We start from the raw sequence: 17,378 nt of genomic DNA, 5'->3' as shown, positions 1-17,378 counted from the left end.
CCACTCCTCATGGCCCCAGGGCGTCTGGCTGGCTGGGCCTATGCCCCACACACAGCAGCCCCAGACAGCAGCAGGTGGTCAGCATGACGGCCGCAGCCTGCCCAAACCCAGCGCCAATCACATGGGTGGAGGAGTCAGTGCTTCGGGGTGCGGGGAGAGGTGGGAGGGGGCAAGGGGCCGTTCCCATCTAGGATGAGGATGACCAGATGTGGTGGTGGGGGGAGCATAGGCACCTACATAAGACAAAGCCCTGAATATCGGGACTGTCCCTATAAAATCGGGACATCTGGTCACCCCATCTAGGACAGACTTTGTTCTCTGGGCCCTGCCCAGGGGTCGGGAGGAAAAAGGCAAGAGGACACCCCCGTAGTGATCCCAACTTTGCAATCTTTAAAACCAGCCACTTCAGCAGGAGTGCTGGAACCTCCCTCACACGGCCTCTTCCCCTGAGGCCCCGCCCCTCCCCAAGGCCCCGCCCCCATTTGCTCCTCTTCCCCCTGCTCCTGTCTCTCACTGATCTCCTCCCTCCCGCCCCCTCCCACTCCGGAGGGACTTGTCTCCGGAGCCGGGCGAGGCAGGTAGGAGGCGGCCCTTGCTGAGATGGCGCGGATGCAGGTGATAACCCAGCGCCTCCGTGCTCGCAGTAACCGGACTTTGGGTGTCTGTCAGTAGATCTGACCAGGTCCCCTTTTCCACCGGACTTTCCAGTTGAAGACCAGGCACCTAGCTCCCGCCACGCCCAGGGCAAGGGCTGATCAGCCCTGATGGATGGGGAGGGAGATCAGCATGGGGAGGCCCAGGACAGAGCAGGCCGACCCCACCCCCGATCAAGCTGGGCACAAGCAAACCATGTGTCAGTCAGTTCAACCCAGCGTGAAGTCCCATCTAGGAGCAGACAGTGCAGGCCGTCCTGCGGGGCGGGGGCTCCGACGGCGGGAACAGAGATGGGGGCGGGGGGGATCAGGCTGAACATGAGCTCCCCCTGCCACGCTGCAGCCAGAAGAGCTAACGCGATCCTGGGATGTGTAAACGGGAATCTCCAGCAGCAGCAGAGAGGTGATTTTCCTTCTGTATCCGGCCCTGGGGCGGCTGCTGCTGGGATCCGGTGCCCGAAGGACGTGGCTAGATTGGAGCAGGGTCAGAGGAGATGAGAAACCTGCCCTGGAGTGACACACTCCAGGGGCTCAACGGGAAGGTTCGGGGGTGACTTGATCCCAGCCTGCACATTCTTACGTGCGGAACGTAAATTTGGAAACAAAACCCTCTTCGCTCTGGTCAGACAGATCCAAGGCTGGAAGCTGAAGCCAGACTATCTGAGCCTGGAAAGAAGGTGGAATTTGTTAAGAGAGGAAAATAAGCACAGGACCGTTTCCCTGGGGTCATGGTGGATTCTCCATCCCTGACCAAGCTGAACTCAAGTGTGGGCAGTTCTCTGAAAGCTCTGCTCCGGCTCAAGTCAGATCCCATGTGGTTCTGCTCCAAGCCCCCGCTGCTCTCCTCATCCTCTGGCACCAGCCACTGCCCGCAGACAGGACCCCGGGCTGGATGGACATGGCGCTGCCCCAGGCTGACCCCGCAGCTCCATGCTCACTCTGTGATGAGCTGGCCCCAGGGCACCATTCACCCTCCAGCTCCCTGTGGGCCCCAGGGCAAGGCCCCCTCCCACTTCTCCCCATGGGGGGCTGTCCCCTCCATCCCTGGGCCTCAGCAGCACAGCCAGGCGGAGCTGCAAAGGCTGGGAGCCTCCAGTCCTAACAGAAAAGTGGGGGCTGGGCCTCGCTGATACTGGGGCAGCTCTGGGCAGGCCCTGAGGTGTCAGGGTGGCTGTACCCCTGGCAGTGAGGGGGGAAGGGCCACGTATTGCCCTGGAGAGCCCCAGCCAGGTACAGGGGCCCAGCTCCCATGGGGAGGGCCCTTGCGGATGGGATCTAGGTCTCCATTAACCACAGACTTTAACCCTTTACTGGCAGTATAGGTCACTAAGTCAGCTGTAGGCAGAGCCTTTGAGTCAGTCAGCCGGGACTGGCCTGCCGGGGGGTGGGGTGTGTGTCTGGGGCTCCTTGCTCCCCCGTGGGTGCTGAGGCCGGGCAGACCCCAGCCAGGGCAGGCTCACAGCAGGGAGCGCACTGGCATCATGGTCCCTGGGGGCAGCAGCCCATGCCCCAGGGGTCTGCATCTGCTGCAGGCAAGGAGGGTCCGGCCTCAGCCCCAGCCACCCCGCAGCCTCCGTGGGGATGTGCAGACAGGTCTCTCCCCCCTGCTCCAAGGGGCAGCGTGGGGGCCTCACACCACTGATGCCACCCCTGAGACGGACGTGACCTTCTTGTCCTCGGCCCAGGGCTGCAGGTTCTGCAGGGCGCAGAGGGAGGAGTTGTGCATGCAGAGCGGGTCCTGCGGCAGCGGCTGGCTCAGGCTCTTCTGGAAGGCCTCCTGCTGCAGGTGCAGCATCAGCCGGTTGGCCTGCTGGCGCTCGGCCTCGCGCTCCTCCGCCGTCTGCCTCCTGCGGGGCGTGGGCAGAGCCGCATGAGTGGCTGCCTGCACCTCGACCCCCTCCCCGCCCCGGGCCGGCCCCTCGGCTACGCGCCCCCGCCCCTCCACGCCCTGCCCCTCCCCGGGCCGGCCCCTCGGCTACGCGCCCCCGCCCCTCCCCGGGCCAGCCCCGCCCCGGGCCGGCCCCTCAGCTACACGCCCCTGCCCCTCCCCTCCCCGCCCCGCCCCGGGCCGGCCCCTCAGCTACACGCCCCCGCCCCTCCCCACACCACCCCGCCCCGGACCGACCCCTCGGCTACGCGCCCCCACCCCTCCCCGGGCCAGCCCCGCCCTGGGCCGGCCCCTCGGCTACGCGCCCCCGCCCCTCCCCACACCGCCCCGCCCCGGGCCGGCCCCTCAGCTACACGCCCCTGCCCCTCCCCACACCGCCCCGCCCCGGGCCGGCCCCTCAGCTACACGCCCCCGCCCCTCCCCACACCACCCCGCCCCGGACCGACCCCTCGGCTACGCGCCCCCACCCCTCCCCGGGCCAGCCCCGCCCTGGGCCGGCCCCTCGGCTACACGCCCCTGCCCCTCCCCGCCCCGCCCCGGGCCAGCCCCTCAGCTACACGCCCCCGCCCCTCCCCACACCACCCCGCCCCGGACCGACCCCTCGGCTACGCGCCCCCACCCCTCCCCGGGCCAGCCCCGCCCTGGGCCGGCCCCTCGGCTACGCGCCCCCGCCCCTCCCCACACCGCCCCGCCCCGGGCCGGCCCCTCGGCTACGCGCCCCTAACCCCTCCCCGCCCTGCCCCGCCCCGGGCCGGCCCCTCAGCTACACGCCCCCGCCCCTCCCCACACTGCCCCGCCCCGGACCGACCCCTCAGCTACGCGCCCCCGCCCCTCCCCACACCGCCCCGCCCCGGGCCGGCCCCTCAGCTACACGCCCCTGCCCCTCCCCACACCGCCCCGCCCCGGGCCAGCCCCTCGGCTACGCGCCCCCGCCCCTCCCCGGGCCAGCCCCGCCCCGGGCCGGCCCCTCAGCTACACACCCCCACCCCTCCCTGCCCTGCCCCAGGCCGGCCCCTCAGCTACGCGCCCCTGCCCCATGCCAGCTCCTCAACCCCTTGCCCCATCCTGCCCCAGCACAGTGCATGTGTCTAACTCCACTCTGCCCTGACAAAACAGGAGCCCTGGCTCTGGGGGGAGCTCCCAGGAATCCAGCCCGGCCTCTCCCAGCAGGGGGCGCTGTGGGGGTGGGGCAGAGGGGCTGGCTGTGGGGGGAGCTCCCAGGAATCCAGCCCCGGCCTCTCCCAGCAGGGGGCGCTGTGGGGGTGGGGCAGAGGGGCTGGCTGTGGGGGGAGCTCCCAGGAACCCAGCCCCGGCCTCTCCCAGCAGGGGGCGCTGTGGGGGTGGGGCAGAGGGGCTGGCTGTGGGGGGAGCTCCCAGGAACCCAGCCCCGGCCTCTCCCAGCAGGGGGCGCTGTGGGGGTGGGGCAGAGGGGCTGGCTGTGGGGGGAGCTCCCAGGAATCCAGCCCGGCCTCTCCCCAGCAGGGGGGCTCCTTTGCCCCTAGCTGCGAGGGAGGCTGTGCTGGAGGTGTTGGTCGCCCGCACTGGGCCCGGGCTGGCCTGGCTGGGCGGGGCAGGGCCCAGCCCTGAGCTGCAGCCTGTGTTACCTCCATTTGGTGCGGCGGTTTTGGAACCAGGTCTTCACCTGGGCGTCCGTCATCTTGAGGGCCTTGGCCAGGGTGGCCCGCTCGGCCGAGGCCAGGTACTTCTGCCGGTGGAAGCGCTTCTCCAGCTCACAGATCTGCACTCGGCTGAAGGACGTGCGCGGCTTCTTCCTCTTGGGGGGGGTGCGGTTCTGGTAGGGGTGCCCGATGCGCCGCGTCACCGTGAACGGGGACAGGGCAGCTGCAGGCAAAGGGGAGGCAGGAGGTCAGGCCTGGGTACTGCCCTCACCTCTCACTCAGGCCCACGCCCCTGGGCGCGATGGGCGCTGGGGGGCTGGTCTCCTGCTGGGGCACATCAGCTCCTCCGGCTGGCCTAGGAATGGCTGGGGCCCGCTGCCTGCCGGCCCACCCAGCATTCCTGCGGCCAGCACTGCGCAGGGGGCCAGAGGGCCAGGCACCGGACATAGCGGGCCGAGCTGCGTCCTTGCTGGGCCCCTGCTGGCATCTGGGCCGAAGCACCAGGCGGAGCTGCCCGGGAGCCAGGCTCCGGACTCTGATCCCAGGCACTGGGTGTCCCCACCAGACCATGGCATCACTGCACCAGCTGCACATGGCAAGGGCGACAGAGCCCCCAGGGCTGGGGGAATGCTGTGGACCCACTGGGCAGCCTGGCACCTCCACCCCCTTGCTACCCACGGCTCAGGGCCACAGCCTGGCAGGTCTGGCTTTGGGAACCGTCCCCCCTCCTCCCCCCCGATTCGCTGCACAGGAAACAGACTCCACCCAGGCAGGAGCCCCCCGGCTGGGTAGGGACCCCCACATGGCTGGGCAGCCCCTCGCTGCAGCTCAGCCATCCAGACGCTGGCCGGGGCTCGGAGGCGGGTTGCAGACGCAGCCGAGAGTGGCCCCAGGCATGGCAGCTACGCCGGGGAGGGGCCAGCCCCATCCCACCCGCCAGCCACGGCCCAGCATGCGCGGGCTCCTCGCCACCTCACCGGTAGGGCTGAAGCCCATCCCTGAGCCGGGGGCACCCTGGGAGCATGACAGCGCCCAGCTCTCCAGGGGCCCAGCCCTGGCTCCCCCCGGCCCCGGCCTGGCCAGGCCGCCTGCCCTCACCTAGGGCTGCCAACTGTGGTTGGCCGCATTCCTGAAGGTTCCATCACACGACATCAGCTTTAGTCCTGGCGACTCCCGGCCAATCCTGGAGGGTTGGCAACACGTCCTCATCATCGCCCCCTGCCCACTCCCAGCCTTGGGGCCGGAGGGGGACACGGACTCCCCGCCCCAAGAGCTAAGAACCGGCTCCAACCCAGGGAGAAACAGCCCCGCTGCACTCCGGCCCCGGCCCGGGCCCCGGGGGCAGTGGGACGAGACACCCGCCCCCAGCCGCCAGGTCAAGAGCCCCAACCCTGCCCTTGGAAAAGGCCTTTCCGCCCCTCAACGGGGCCAAACACCCTCCCCAGGCCGGGGGAGCCCCGGGGCCGCCAGCTTCTGCCGGCCCGCCAAGGGAGGTCCTTCAGGGACAGGCGCCGGGATGGGCCCGCTGGAGCGATCAACACCCCGGGCAGGAACCGGCTGCTCTGCGTCCCGCTAAGGGCCAGAGGCTCCCGGGGGTGCGCCGAGAGCAGATGGACAGACTGACCTTCCCGTGGCTGGGCACAGAACCCAGGCGTCCGGGGTGGTGCTCACAGCGCCTGCCCTCGCAATCCCCAGCAGGCGCCATCGCCCCTGCACATCACCAGACCCATCAGCTGCGGGGGGGCCTGGGGCGCATGGCTGGGTGGGCAGGGGGAGCCCCGGCGGGGCGCAAGGCGCGCAGGGGGAAGCCCTGGTGTTGAGGCTCGGAGGGACCCCCCAGCTCTCCCCAGTGCCGGCGCAGGGCTGGCGTGGAAAATGAGGGGGGCGGGACAGGATCCCCGGCAGCCAAAGAGCGCTGGACCGGGTGGGGACCCCTGGGGTGTGCGGGGCGGGCGGGGCCTGGCCCTGTCCTGTCCTGCTGGCGGACGCTGCCGACCCTTCCCAACCCCTTCTCCGCCCCCTCCACCCCGGGCTGGGCCCCGTGACCTGCGGGGGATCCAGGGGGTGCTCACAGCCAAGGGACTCGGCCCCCAGTTCCGCCGCCGCGGGATGCTCCGTAGCTGGCGGCCCGGCCCGCTGGGGGACAAGGGTGCCGGTCAGCGCCGCACAGACCCGCCGGGCCGCTCGCCGTCGGGGGCAGGGGCTGGCAGAAGGGCGGGGGTGTCAGACGGGCCCCCAACGGAGCTGCTCTCCCCCAGGCTGTGTTTGCTGCTGGGGAAGGGCCCGATCCCGGGCTTCGGGAGCCCGGTGTCCCCAAGCGCTGGCCCCGGGCTCCGGTCTTGGCCGGTCACAGCCGCGCCGCCGCGCACAGCCCAGGAGCCTTTCCAGAGGCCTCGGCGCGCCCCGGGCGCGGATCATGGCCTAGCCCGGGCCCGCGCTGGGCTTCTCACTTCAAGGGGGTGGCCTGCCCGTCAGCGCACCCCCCGATCGCACGGGCAGGACTCACACTCCCCGTGGCAACAGCGCGGAGCCCTGGGGGTCCGGGCCCCAGGGAGCGCCCGGGCCGGGCCCCGCGAGGCAGCTGGGCTGGGGGCAGCGCTGCGGAGGCTGCCTCAAGACCCCCCGCCCCTTCCCGCCGCCTGGGGCACGGGCCTGGGATCGGGGCTCCGGCTGCGCCCTGCTCCCCTGGCCCCCTGCCCAGCCAGCCCGGCCTGGGGCCGCGGGACCCGGCTGCCCGTCCCCAGGGAGCAGGCGGCGGAAGGACCGGGCGGGTCCGGAAACAGCGATGAGAGCCGGGGCCGGTGCCGAGTCGCCTGCGTATCCGGGGACGTTTCTCCTCAGACCCGGTCCGGGGTTGCCCCTTCAGACCCCACGCCGGGCGCTGCGCGGGGAGCAGCCGCCAGCAGAGTTCGAACCCGCCGCGCCCTGGCACAGCGCCAGCCGGAGTCGGCGGGACCCGGGTCTCACCTGCCCGAGCGCAGCCGGGGCCCCCGGGCGCCGTCCCGCTGTCACCGGGCGCGCACCGGGCTGGACTCGGCGGGGCGTTCAGGGCGCTCAGCAGGCTCGTGGGTAGATCCCAGCGCGTCCCCCCGGGGCCCGGCTCCGGTTCCAGCGGGAATCCTGCTTCCGCGGGCCTGGATCTCCCCTCCAGCGCCCGCCGCCGCGAGCCGTGTGAGGGCCAGGGCTCCGCTGAGCGGGGGATGTCCGGGTGCCCACGGCCAAGGACTGGGGGAACTTTCCCGAACTGTGGGGCAGGGGACGCTCTCCCTGTCCTGGTTCTCTGGGGGCCCCGCAGCGGTGTCCGGGAAGAGGCGCTGACTCTGCCCCGGGGCCGAGACACCGAACTGGCCAGGCCTGTGCTGGGCCGGAATCTCCCCGGGGCGAGCAGCCGCCGCCCCGCCCTGGGTTCATGCTGCTGGGCGCGAAGCCGCTGGCCAGTCCCGTTACCGGTCCCGGAGAGGCCGCTCCCGGCACCAGGCCGGCCAGCTCAGTCCCGTAGGAGTCCCGATCGGGCCAGGGATGTCAGCGAGGAGCGCTCGGCACCTGCCGGGATCGGGCCCAGTCTCCCGGCCGTCCGGGCCCCTTGGCTGAGCGCTCCCGAGAGAGGGGCCGGGGATCTGGCGCTCCCCGCCGGGCAGGGGGCTCTACCAGCCGGGCCAGGGAGCTGGCGGGGGGCGGGGGGCTCACCTGAAAGCCGGTCTTTGGCGAGCCGCCTGCTGCTCTCCATCCAGGGGAAGGTGAGGCTGGAGAGGCCGGGGACCCCCGGCTGCGGGGGCGCGGCGGGCGCCCCGGGCGCTGGGGGCAGAGGTCTGTGCGCCGGCACCCGGATCACCCCCCCCGCGGGGCCCCCCGGCGCGGCCCGTGCGGCCACGTTCATGCTCCGGCTGAGGCTGTAGGAGCCCAGCGAGCAGGCGGGGTTGTAGGCGCCGCTGCAGCCGCTCCCGTAGAGCGCGTAGTCCAGCTCCCCCGCCGGGCGGGCCGGCCCCAAGCAGCTGCCCTGCTCCGGGCTGCTCAGGATCTGGTCGATGCCGAAGCTGATGGGCTCGTGGTGCGGGTGGGTCTGGCCCGGGCCCTCCTGCTCCAGCCCCGAGGGCTCCATGGGGAGGGACGCGCTCCGCACCCCGGCTCCCCGCGCGCTCTCCCGCCCCTTTTGCTCCTCAGTGCCTGCCCGCCCCCGCCGGGGCGCCCCCGCTGCAGGCCCCCCGCTGGAGCCGGCCCCATGCGCAGGGCCCCGGGCCCCCTGGGCGCACGTCACCGGAGCGCGGGGCTCCGCGCGCGGCCGCACGTACCCGGAGAGCGCCTGGGCCCCCGGGGCAGCGCGCGCTCTTCTGGCCCCTTCCATCGGCAGGGGCCAAAAGCCCTGCGCCTGCCCCCTGATTGGCAGCCTCCGGCAGTGATTGACAGGCCTCACCCAAAGAGGGCGTGGCCAAGGGAGTGGAGGGGAACCGCCCCTTTTATTGCTGTGCAAAACGAGTGCGGGGCGCATCCCTGCCCCCAGGACCCCGCGAGCGGCTCTGTAGCCCGCCCCGCGGCCCGCGCAGGGCCAGGGGGGCTCAGCCTCGAGGGCACGGGCCAAATCGCCGCCGGAGCCGCCCTGGCAAGAAGGGGGCCCCAAGGGCCCGGCGCAGCTTGCCCGCGAGCTGGGCTGGGTTCTGCGCCGAACCCGGGGGCCGCCGCGCGGTGCCGGCTCCCCCCGCGGGCCTTTGGGCAGGGCCCAGATGTTCCGCGCTTTTAAACAGGGCCGGACTCGTTTCCATTCCCCCGGTCAGAGCCGCGAGCCGGCGGCGCCCCCGGAGCGGGGCTAGCGCCGGGCCGGACCCGGGGCAGAGAGACGTGGTGAGGAGCGAGCAGGGGCTGGAGCGCCGGGCCGGGCCCCGGGCACTGGACGGCGCCTCCGCTCGGGCAAAGCGGCCGGGCCCCAGCGCGCTCCCCACCTAAGAGCCATCCCAGCGCACGCGGCGGGGCTCAGCCGGGAACTCCCCGCCCGGCTCGGCGGGACCCGCGGCGGCCGCCCCTTCCCGCTGCGCTCGGGCAGCCCCACCAGCGTCCCCGGCGGCGTCCCTGCCCCAGCGGGACGCTCCTGCGGGGCCCGCCGGGCGGGGAGGAACCGCGGACCACCCCTCGCCAGAGCCACTGCCCGGCGCGGCGCGGGGCCCGAGCCGCGGAGAGCCCGGCCCCCCAGCTCGGCTGCCGCAGGGCACTGCCCCCCCGGGCCTGAACTCCCCCCCAGGTAATCGCCGTTGGCGCTCGGAGCCTGGTGCCGAGTTAACCCGCCCGGGAGCGCGCCCCGGGGGCTCCCTCTGACCCGCTCGCAGCAGCGCCGGGGGGCGACCTCGGGATTGCTCCCCTCGTGGGTGGCTGCGGATCGGGCCTCGGGCTGCGTCCGTCCCGGCCTCCCGCCCAGCCAGGCTCGGGCAGCTCAGGACTTGGGCGGGAGCGGGGCCGCCGGCGGCAAAGGACCGTTCCCCTCCCGCGGGGCTGTTTGCCCTGTGCCCGCGGCTCCCGGCCCCAGCCCCCTTCTTCACCCCCCGCCAGCCCTGCTAGTCACCGGGAATCGCCCCGCCAGGCCTGGGGGCCGCGGTCCGGTTTGTGGCCGCCCAGAGAGGGACAGGCCGGGACTCAGGTCCGGCCTGGCCCCGCCTGGCGGTTTGGGGTGGCTGGACGGGCGCTGGGCCGCCCGGGGCAGGGCTGGGGCCAGGCCGGGCTGCGATCCCCGCTCTGGAGCAGAGACTGCAGCTGCCCCAGGAGCCGGGACCTGCGGGCCCACAGACGCAGCCCCAGCGCCTCCCGGCTTGGGGAAATGACATTACCCGCGGGCCGGGGCAGCCAAACCCTAAATCTCCCCCTGGCCCCAGGGCGGGGAGTGCCCCCTCCCAGCTCTGCTCCCCAGGCGGTGCCCTCCCGCCGGCCAGCGCCCCCAGTCCCGGGGCTGCAGCTCTGGGAGCCGCCTCTCACTGCCTCCTCCCAGCCACCCCCAGGTAATTACAGGGGCACCCGGAGAAGGGGTCAGCCCTAACCCCCAGCGGCACAAGGGCGACAGTCTCCCCAGGCTCAGATCCCCCCTGGGCAGTGCTATGTTCTCTGTGCCCCAGGGCTCCCAGGCACCCCTGCCCCTAGTGCCAGGTCTCATGCGGGAGGGCGAGAGACACCCTAGGGTTGGCTCTGGCTCCCTGCTAGCCTGGAACTGTGAGGACTCCCTGTGGCAGGGCTGCCAGGGCTTGCATGCCGGCCCCAGCCTGGGAGTTTGGGGCAGGGATCCAGAGTGGTTGGCCCACTTGTTGGCAAACAGACAGGTCCCCCTTTGTCCTCACAGAGGGCGTGGCAGGGGGTTCAGGAGCCCACGGCCCCAGGGGACTTGGAGCAAATCCAGGCCCAGAGTACAGCTGGGAAGTTTTACACATGGAAAGAGTCTGTGACTTGTTCTTTACCATTTCCCAGAACAGCCCCCAGAGGCCACCAAGCAGCAGAGGAAGCATTCTTCACCCAGCCAGCGCACAGACAACCTGTGGAACTCGCTGCCAGGGGATACTGTGAAGGTCAGAAGGATAACTGGGTTAAAAAAAGAACTAGGTCCAGCAATGGCTATTAGCCAGGATGGTCAGAGATGCAGCCCCATGCTCGGGGTGTCTCTAAACCTCTGGCTGCCAGGAGGGGAAGATGGGTGGATCCCTCCAGCTGCCCAGTTCTGTACACTCCCCCGGAAGCTCTGCCCACTGTCGGAGACAGGAGACTGGGCTGATGGAACATTGGTCTGCCCCATCTTGTCCGTTCTCATGAATGTGAGTGTGTGTAAGCATGGCCAGGGCTCAGGGCAGGGTCACGCTCTGGGACTGGCCCATGTGCAGTGGTTACCAGTTGCAGTCTCCCCCAGAGCCCGTCCGACCCCCGCCAGGGAGCAGAGTACGTTCCTGGCCCTGGGGTCACGCAGATGGCGACCAGCAACATCAGAGCTGAGAGCTCCCTGCTCGAGAGACCCCACAATGACAGGCCGTGGCTCTGCCAATGGGATTCAGTCAGGCCACTGCTGCTGGAGCCTGAATGAACATGCGGGGGGGTGTCCATAGCACACACACACACCCCCCCCCGAGAATGGCCACCCGGGCCAGACCAATGGTCCATCGAGCCCAGTATCCTGTCTCTGATAGTGGCAAATGCCAAGCGCTGCAGAGGGAGTGAACAGAGCAGGGCAGTTACTGAGTGATCCAACCCTTGTCCTCCAGTCCCAGTCTGGCAGTCAGAGACCTAGGGACACCCATACTATGAGATTGCGTCTCTGACCATCTGGGCTAACAGCCATTGATGGGCCTGTCCTCCAGGAACTTCTCTAATTCTTTTTTAATCCAGTTATACCTTTGGTCTTCACAACATCCTCTGGCAAGGAGTTCCACAGGTTGACTGTGCGCTGTGTGAAGAAATACTTCCTTATGTGTGTTTTAAATCTGCTGCCTATTAATTTCATTGAGTGACCCCTGGTTCTTGTGTTATGTGAAAGGGTAAATAACACGTCCTTATTTACTTTCTCCACCCCAGTCAGGATCTTATAGCCTTCGATCGTATCCCCCCTCCGTCGCCCCTTTTCCAAGCTGAACAGCCCCAGTCTCTTTCATCTCTCCTCCTACGGAAGCTGTTCCACCCCCCTCAGCATTTTTGCTCTTTTCTGCACCTTTTCCAATTCCAATCGATCTTTTCCAAGACGGAGCGACCCGAACTGCGCACAGTGTTCAAGGTGCGGGCAAACCATGGATTTATATAGCGGCATTACAATATTTACTGTCCTTTTACCTCTCCCTTTCCTCATGGTTCCTACCATTCGGGGAGCCGCTGCACATAGCCTCCCAGACAGTGACCCCCACCCCCCATGCACACGTGGGCTGTGGTGAGGCCAAGTGCCCGCTGGCATTGAGGCTGGTTGGGATGGTGCTGGGTGACCCCGGGGGTGGGGCTGGGGGGAGGGATGGATCCCAAATGGCAGAGCCTGAAGTGAGCTGTACCCACTCCCACCCCGTTAAAACACAGAGGCAAAAAGTCTTTGGAAAGTCCAGGAGCTCCTACCCAGCTGGCTGGGCTCCTGGCTGAGTCCCTTGGCCTGGGAAGCTGGGTGAATCCTGCCCATGTTGAAGCTGATGGGCGAGTGAGTCCAGAATCCCCCTGCCCCCCCCACCCCACCGGGAATCTGGCTCCACAGGGCTGAGAGGGCAAGAAAAGCCCAGAATTACATTCCTAATGCATATAAAATGGCTCCACAATTGAGTCCTAAAATACCTTTTCTAGCTCTGAGTCCTGGGGCCAGAGAAAGCTCTGGGTCCCAGTGGAGCTGGGAATTGCCCCAGCCATGGTGTGACGAAGCGGGACTGTTCTTAATGTTTCCTCTGAATAGTGAGGGGGTGCCTCAATTTCCCCTATGCCGTTCTTAAGTATCTAGGTGGTGGGATAAGGGTGTGTGATCATTGCAGAGCCCTAGAGGGCAGGTGTGTGCAGAGGTCTGGACACAGAGAATGGCCAACACCCTCTTTCCTGGCCACTGATGGCCTGGGCCCTTCCCCCCTGCAAGGTGAGAGCTAAAGGGTTGGAGACCAAAGGAATCAGGTGACCTCCTAGCCTGGGAAAGGGACAAAGCCCGGAGGAGGAGGGGCTGGAGGGGGAGGCAGTTTGGGGCTGGCTGGGGACATGGAGTGAAGGGCAGACCTGGTTGTCTGGCTCACTGCCCCTCAAAATGGACCTGGCTGAGGGGTCCTGTTCTCTGCACCTACAAGCTCTGTGTTAGACCATGTTCCTGTGGTCTAATAAACCTCTGTTTTACTGGCTGTCTGAGAGTCCCGTCTGACTGCAGAGTTGGGGGGCAGGACCCTCTGGCTTCCCCAGGACCCCACCTGGGCGGCCTGGCTGTGGGAGCGCACGGAGGGGCAGAGGATGCTGAATGCTCCGAGGTGAGACCCAGGAAGGTGGAAGCCGTGTGAGCTGTGTGTCCTGAAGACAGGCTGCTCACAGAAAGGCGACTGCCCCAGAGTCCTGACTGGCTTCGTAGGGAGCAGTTCCAGAGCATCGCCCGGGGACTCCGTGACAACTGGCGGCAGTGGTGGGATCTACTGCACCCCGTGGACGGCGCTTCCTGCAGTAAGTGACTGGGGAGCAGTAAAACGAAGGGGGATTGACGAGGACCAGGCGTGCTGAAGGCTCAGAGAGGAGCGGTTTTGGGGGACGGTTAACCCCTGGGAGTGTGTGACCAGCAAGAAGGACTGTGCAGTAATGGGGTCCCCCTGGGGACTGCAGTGAGCAGTCTCAGGGGCAGAGGAGCCTGCAGCTTGGCCCGGGGAGAGAGAAGGACTTTTGCAGTAACAGGGTTCCTCTGGGGATTGCAGCGAGCGGTCCCAGGGGCGGAGGAGTCTGCAGCTCGACCCTGGCAAAGAGGGGGTGACCTCGAGAAGGGCTGGCACACTAAGGGTTCTCCCTGGAAACTCTGGGGAGCTGAGAGCACACAGGCCTGTGAGTCCACAAGAACTTGGGAAGAGCGGAGTGATGGCCTGTCACCGTCTCCTGAAGAAGGACATTGTAACCCTATGCAGAAAGAGAGGGTTGAGCATTGGAAAGTTCACCAAAGCACAGTTCATCGTGCAGCTGGAGGAGGATGACCGCTCTCAGGGACAGATTCCTGACCCCAAATGGGGCTATAGCAGGATCTGGGAGCAGCTGGAGTAGTAGCCAGGCATTCCCAAGACTCCTGTCCCTGACCAGACGGGGGTCTTCACGATCAGGGTTCCCCATCCGGGGATCGGAGACGGACGGGATTGGAGCTGAGTCGGAGAGAGCAAGAGGACTGTGAGAGACAGCGAGAGCCCGAGAAAGAGCTGCAGAAGCAGCAGCAGCATGAACTGGCGGTGGGGGAGCGGAGAGGCCTAGGGGACCTCCCAGGGGTGAGTGGGGATAAGACCCCGGGGGGCCAGTTCCGCAGGGAACCTCGAGACTAAATTGCTGCCCCTGGTTAAGGGGGGGCGGGTGGGATGTGGATGCCCACCTTACTGCCTTTGAGCAGGCTGGGGATTTGAACCAGGGGGACTCTGCGGAAAAGCCCCGGTGTCTAGCTCCCTTGCTGGGTCCCAAGGCCATAGACTCCGTCAGCCAGATGGGGAGGTGGACAGGCTCCCACTCCTGACCGCAACCTATATGTCTGTGTGGAGTTTCCTGGGGCCGGGGCCCTCGGATCCCCACTGGGAGCGGAAGGTGATGGTCAATGGGGAGACATTCCTGGGACAGAGAGAACTGGTGTCAGGCCCTGGGTGGTGCAGCCTCAGAGGCTGAGGGGCTGTGTGAGCTGGGTGAGGGTCCCAGGGACAAAGCCCCTCGCCCTGCCTATGGCCCAGATCCCTGTGCAGACCCAGGAGGGGTGAGGCTGGCTGGTTGTTGAGGTTCTCCGGGATACCAGCTTCGAGACCCTGTTTTGGGGTGACTGTGTCTCTTTGGGGCAGGATCCAGGCCCTGCTCTGGTAACTGCCAAGGGTTTGAATCTGAATCCAGGAAAACAATCCGCGGAGAGGGAAATGGCCAGTGAAAATGCAGATGACCTGGCTGGCAGCGGGGAGGAGCTACTAGGCTTAGGCTACCTCCCTGCCTGTAACCAGACCCCTGGGGCTGGGTGAGACAGAGAGATGCTCCCCGCCCCCCTTGCACACCGGAGAGGGGGCTCACGCTGACTCTGATGCAGTGAGGAAAGCAGGGAGCTCGCTGCCTACCCCCACTGGGACAGCAAGGGCAGCGCTGAGCACAGTGGGAGCTGAGACCCCAGCTGAGTGGGGGGAGACACAGGCAGGGCAGGGGATCTGTGGGGAGTGGCAAGGTGCTGGGTAAGGAAAGTCTGGATGAGCCTAGGCAGCCTTGTGAGCTGATGGCTGTGTCTAGTCAGCAGGGTGGGAAGGCGAGGAGAGTGGAAGATGAGTGTCCCTGGACCTTACCTGTTAGCTGGGTGGAGAAGTGTGACAGGGAAGGAAATGTGTCTGTGTTTGTCAGGGGTATTGACTTGCCTATGGAGGGAGCTACCCTGATCTCCAAGCAGTTGTCTGTGACCAGCCTTGTGTGCTGGGACCAGGGGAATGAGCTCCCAAGCTGTGTGTCTGGGAAAGGAGAAAGCGTGTCCGGCTCTTTGTCTGTGGAGCAGACAGAAGGGGCCTTTCAGCCTGTGATGGTTGAGGGTCGTGCAGTTGTCTCAGAGTTGGTTCTGGATTCAGCTAAAGCCCAGGAAGGGAAGGGTCCTAAATTTGCATCTGCTCAGGAGAATGGCCCTGTAACTAGGTCGCATCCAGTTAGGGTCTATGTAAAATCCCAGAGACCAGACAATTCTGGTGCTTGTATTTTGCCTGTTGCTAGTGTGTTGTTGGGAAAGGGTGGAGCAACTCTCTCTAACCAGGGTGAGATCCTAGCCAGGGCACAAGGAGAGCATGAAGGTGATGTGATTGTGTTACCTACTGAGGGTGTGGAAACCTGTCGCAAGAAGGAAAAGATTCCTGAACTTGTGTGTGGCAAAGGGAAGGAGAATGCTTCTGACCTTTTATCTAGGAAGTCTGTCAGTTTGCCTGAAAGGGGATTGGGTAGGAATCCGCCGGATGGGCCAGAGGTGATTCTGGATGTAAGGGAGACCCAGAAAGAGTCTGTTGTTGCTCAGGAAAGTGTTCCTCTAGAACATGCCCTAGGAGAAGAGGGTAAGAGCAGAATTTCTGTGGGGGTGAATTGTTGCATAGAAAAGCCCTAGGGAAAGGAATCCTCATGGAGTCTTTGCAAGCAGTTTACTGCAACTGAAGGGTGTGAAAGTGATTTAATCAAGAAAGTTTCAGTTCCTAATAGCCAGAAATTTTCTGTTGTGAATGGATCCACTGACTTTCCTGTTGAAAGATCCAGTGTGGATAGCTTTGAGAAGGTCTCAGGTGGAGTGAAAGCTGTTAAGAAAGTTAAACAGTCCTCTAACCAAGTGGCTGTGTTTGGCCAGCTTGTTGGGGAGAAGACCCAATCCCAGTTTGACCCCCTGGGGTTTTGGGGTGGCCAAAGGGCACGGGCCACATAAATCTTCCCACATGCAGCCTGCAAGTGCTATCGACCACCCCCGACCTAAGGGAGGGCGTGAAACTGGAAGGTCCTGGTGTAACTCCCACCAAGGAATGGGAGAGATGCTGGGGCATCCATGGGAACGTTGGTGGGGTCGAATTCCCCTGGTCACTGGGTAAAGTGACCCCGCTCAGTTCGATCTCGAAGGAGGGAGAGATGTGATGAAGCGGAACTATTCTTAATGTTTCCTCTGAATAGTGTTGGGTGCCTCAGTTTCCCCTATGCAGATCTTACGTATCTAGGTGGTGGGATAAGGGTGTGTGATCATTGCAGAGCCCTAGAGGGCAGGGGTGTGCAGGGGTCTGGACACAGAGAATGGCCAACACCCTCTTTCCTGGCCACTGATGGCCTGGGCCCTTCCCCCTGCAAGGTGAGAGCTAAAGGGTTGGAGACCAAAGGAATCAGGTGACCTCCTGGCCCGGGAAAGCCCAGAGGAGGGGGGGCTGGAGAGAGTTTCATTTTGGGTCTGGCTGGGGACGTGGAGCGAAGTGGAGACGTGGTTGTCTGGCTCACGGCTCCCCAAAATGGACCCAGCTGAGGGGTCCTGTTCTCTGCACCTACAAGCTCTGTGTTAGACCATGTTCCTGTTGTCTAATAAACCTTCTGTTTTACTGGCTGGCTGAGAGTCACGTCTGACTGCGAAGTTGGGGTGTAGGAGCCTCTGGCTTCCCCAGGAGCCCTGCCTGAGTGGACTCGCTGTGGGAAGCGCACGGAGGGGCAAAGGATGCTGAAGGCTCCGAGGTCAGACCCAGGAAGGTGGAAGCTGGGTGAGCTGTGTGTCCTGCAGTCAGGCTGCTCACAGGAAGGAGACTGCCCCAGAGTCCTGACTGGCTTCATGGGGAGCCGTTCCAGAGCATCGCCCAGGGACTCCGTGACACATGGGCTGGAGCAGCCGCTTCCTCCCTGAGGCAAATCGAGATGTCACGTCTCATACATGTCTGGCCAAACTGCTGCTGGTCCTGGCCCAGCCCAAGTGGCACCATCCCTGGGGCGGGCTGGGCACCTGGGAGCAGATGCCTCACTCTGGGGAGAAGGGAACCTTTTGCCAGCAGCTTGATTAAAACTCCAAACTGGCAGCTGTTTGAAATTGCCCAGGGGTCTGGAATTTTAACCGAAGTCCCTGGAAGC

At 66.2% G+C, this 17,378-nt stretch overlaps 1 protein-coding gene across 1 annotated transcript; it reads right to left on the bottom strand.

Moving 5' to 3' along the window:
• Positions 1-491: 491 nt before the first annotated feature.
• Positions 492-8,363, bottom strand: TLX2 (T cell leukemia homeobox 2). The gene is made up of 3 exons (XM_048846580.2): positions 7,848-8,363; positions 4,146-4,383; positions 492-2,500 (listed from the first exon to the last, which is right to left on the bottom strand). Exons 1-3 carry the CDS (start codon positions 8,257-8,259, stop codon positions 2,284-2,286), a joined length of 867 nt encoding a protein of 288 aa, XP_048702537.1. The 5' UTR covers positions 8,260-8,363; the 3' UTR covers positions 492-2,283.
• Positions 8,364-17,378: the final 9,015 nt, after the last annotated feature.

The sequence above is a fragment of the Caretta caretta genome, chromosome 4 (assembly GCF_965140235.1).
Source record: "Caretta caretta isolate rCarCar2 chromosome 4, rCarCar1.hap1, whole genome shotgun sequence".
NCBI classification, from domain to species: Eukaryota; Metazoa; Chordata; order Testudines; family Cheloniidae; genus Caretta; species Caretta caretta.
This window is presented reverse-complemented; position numbering and strand designations above follow the sequence as displayed.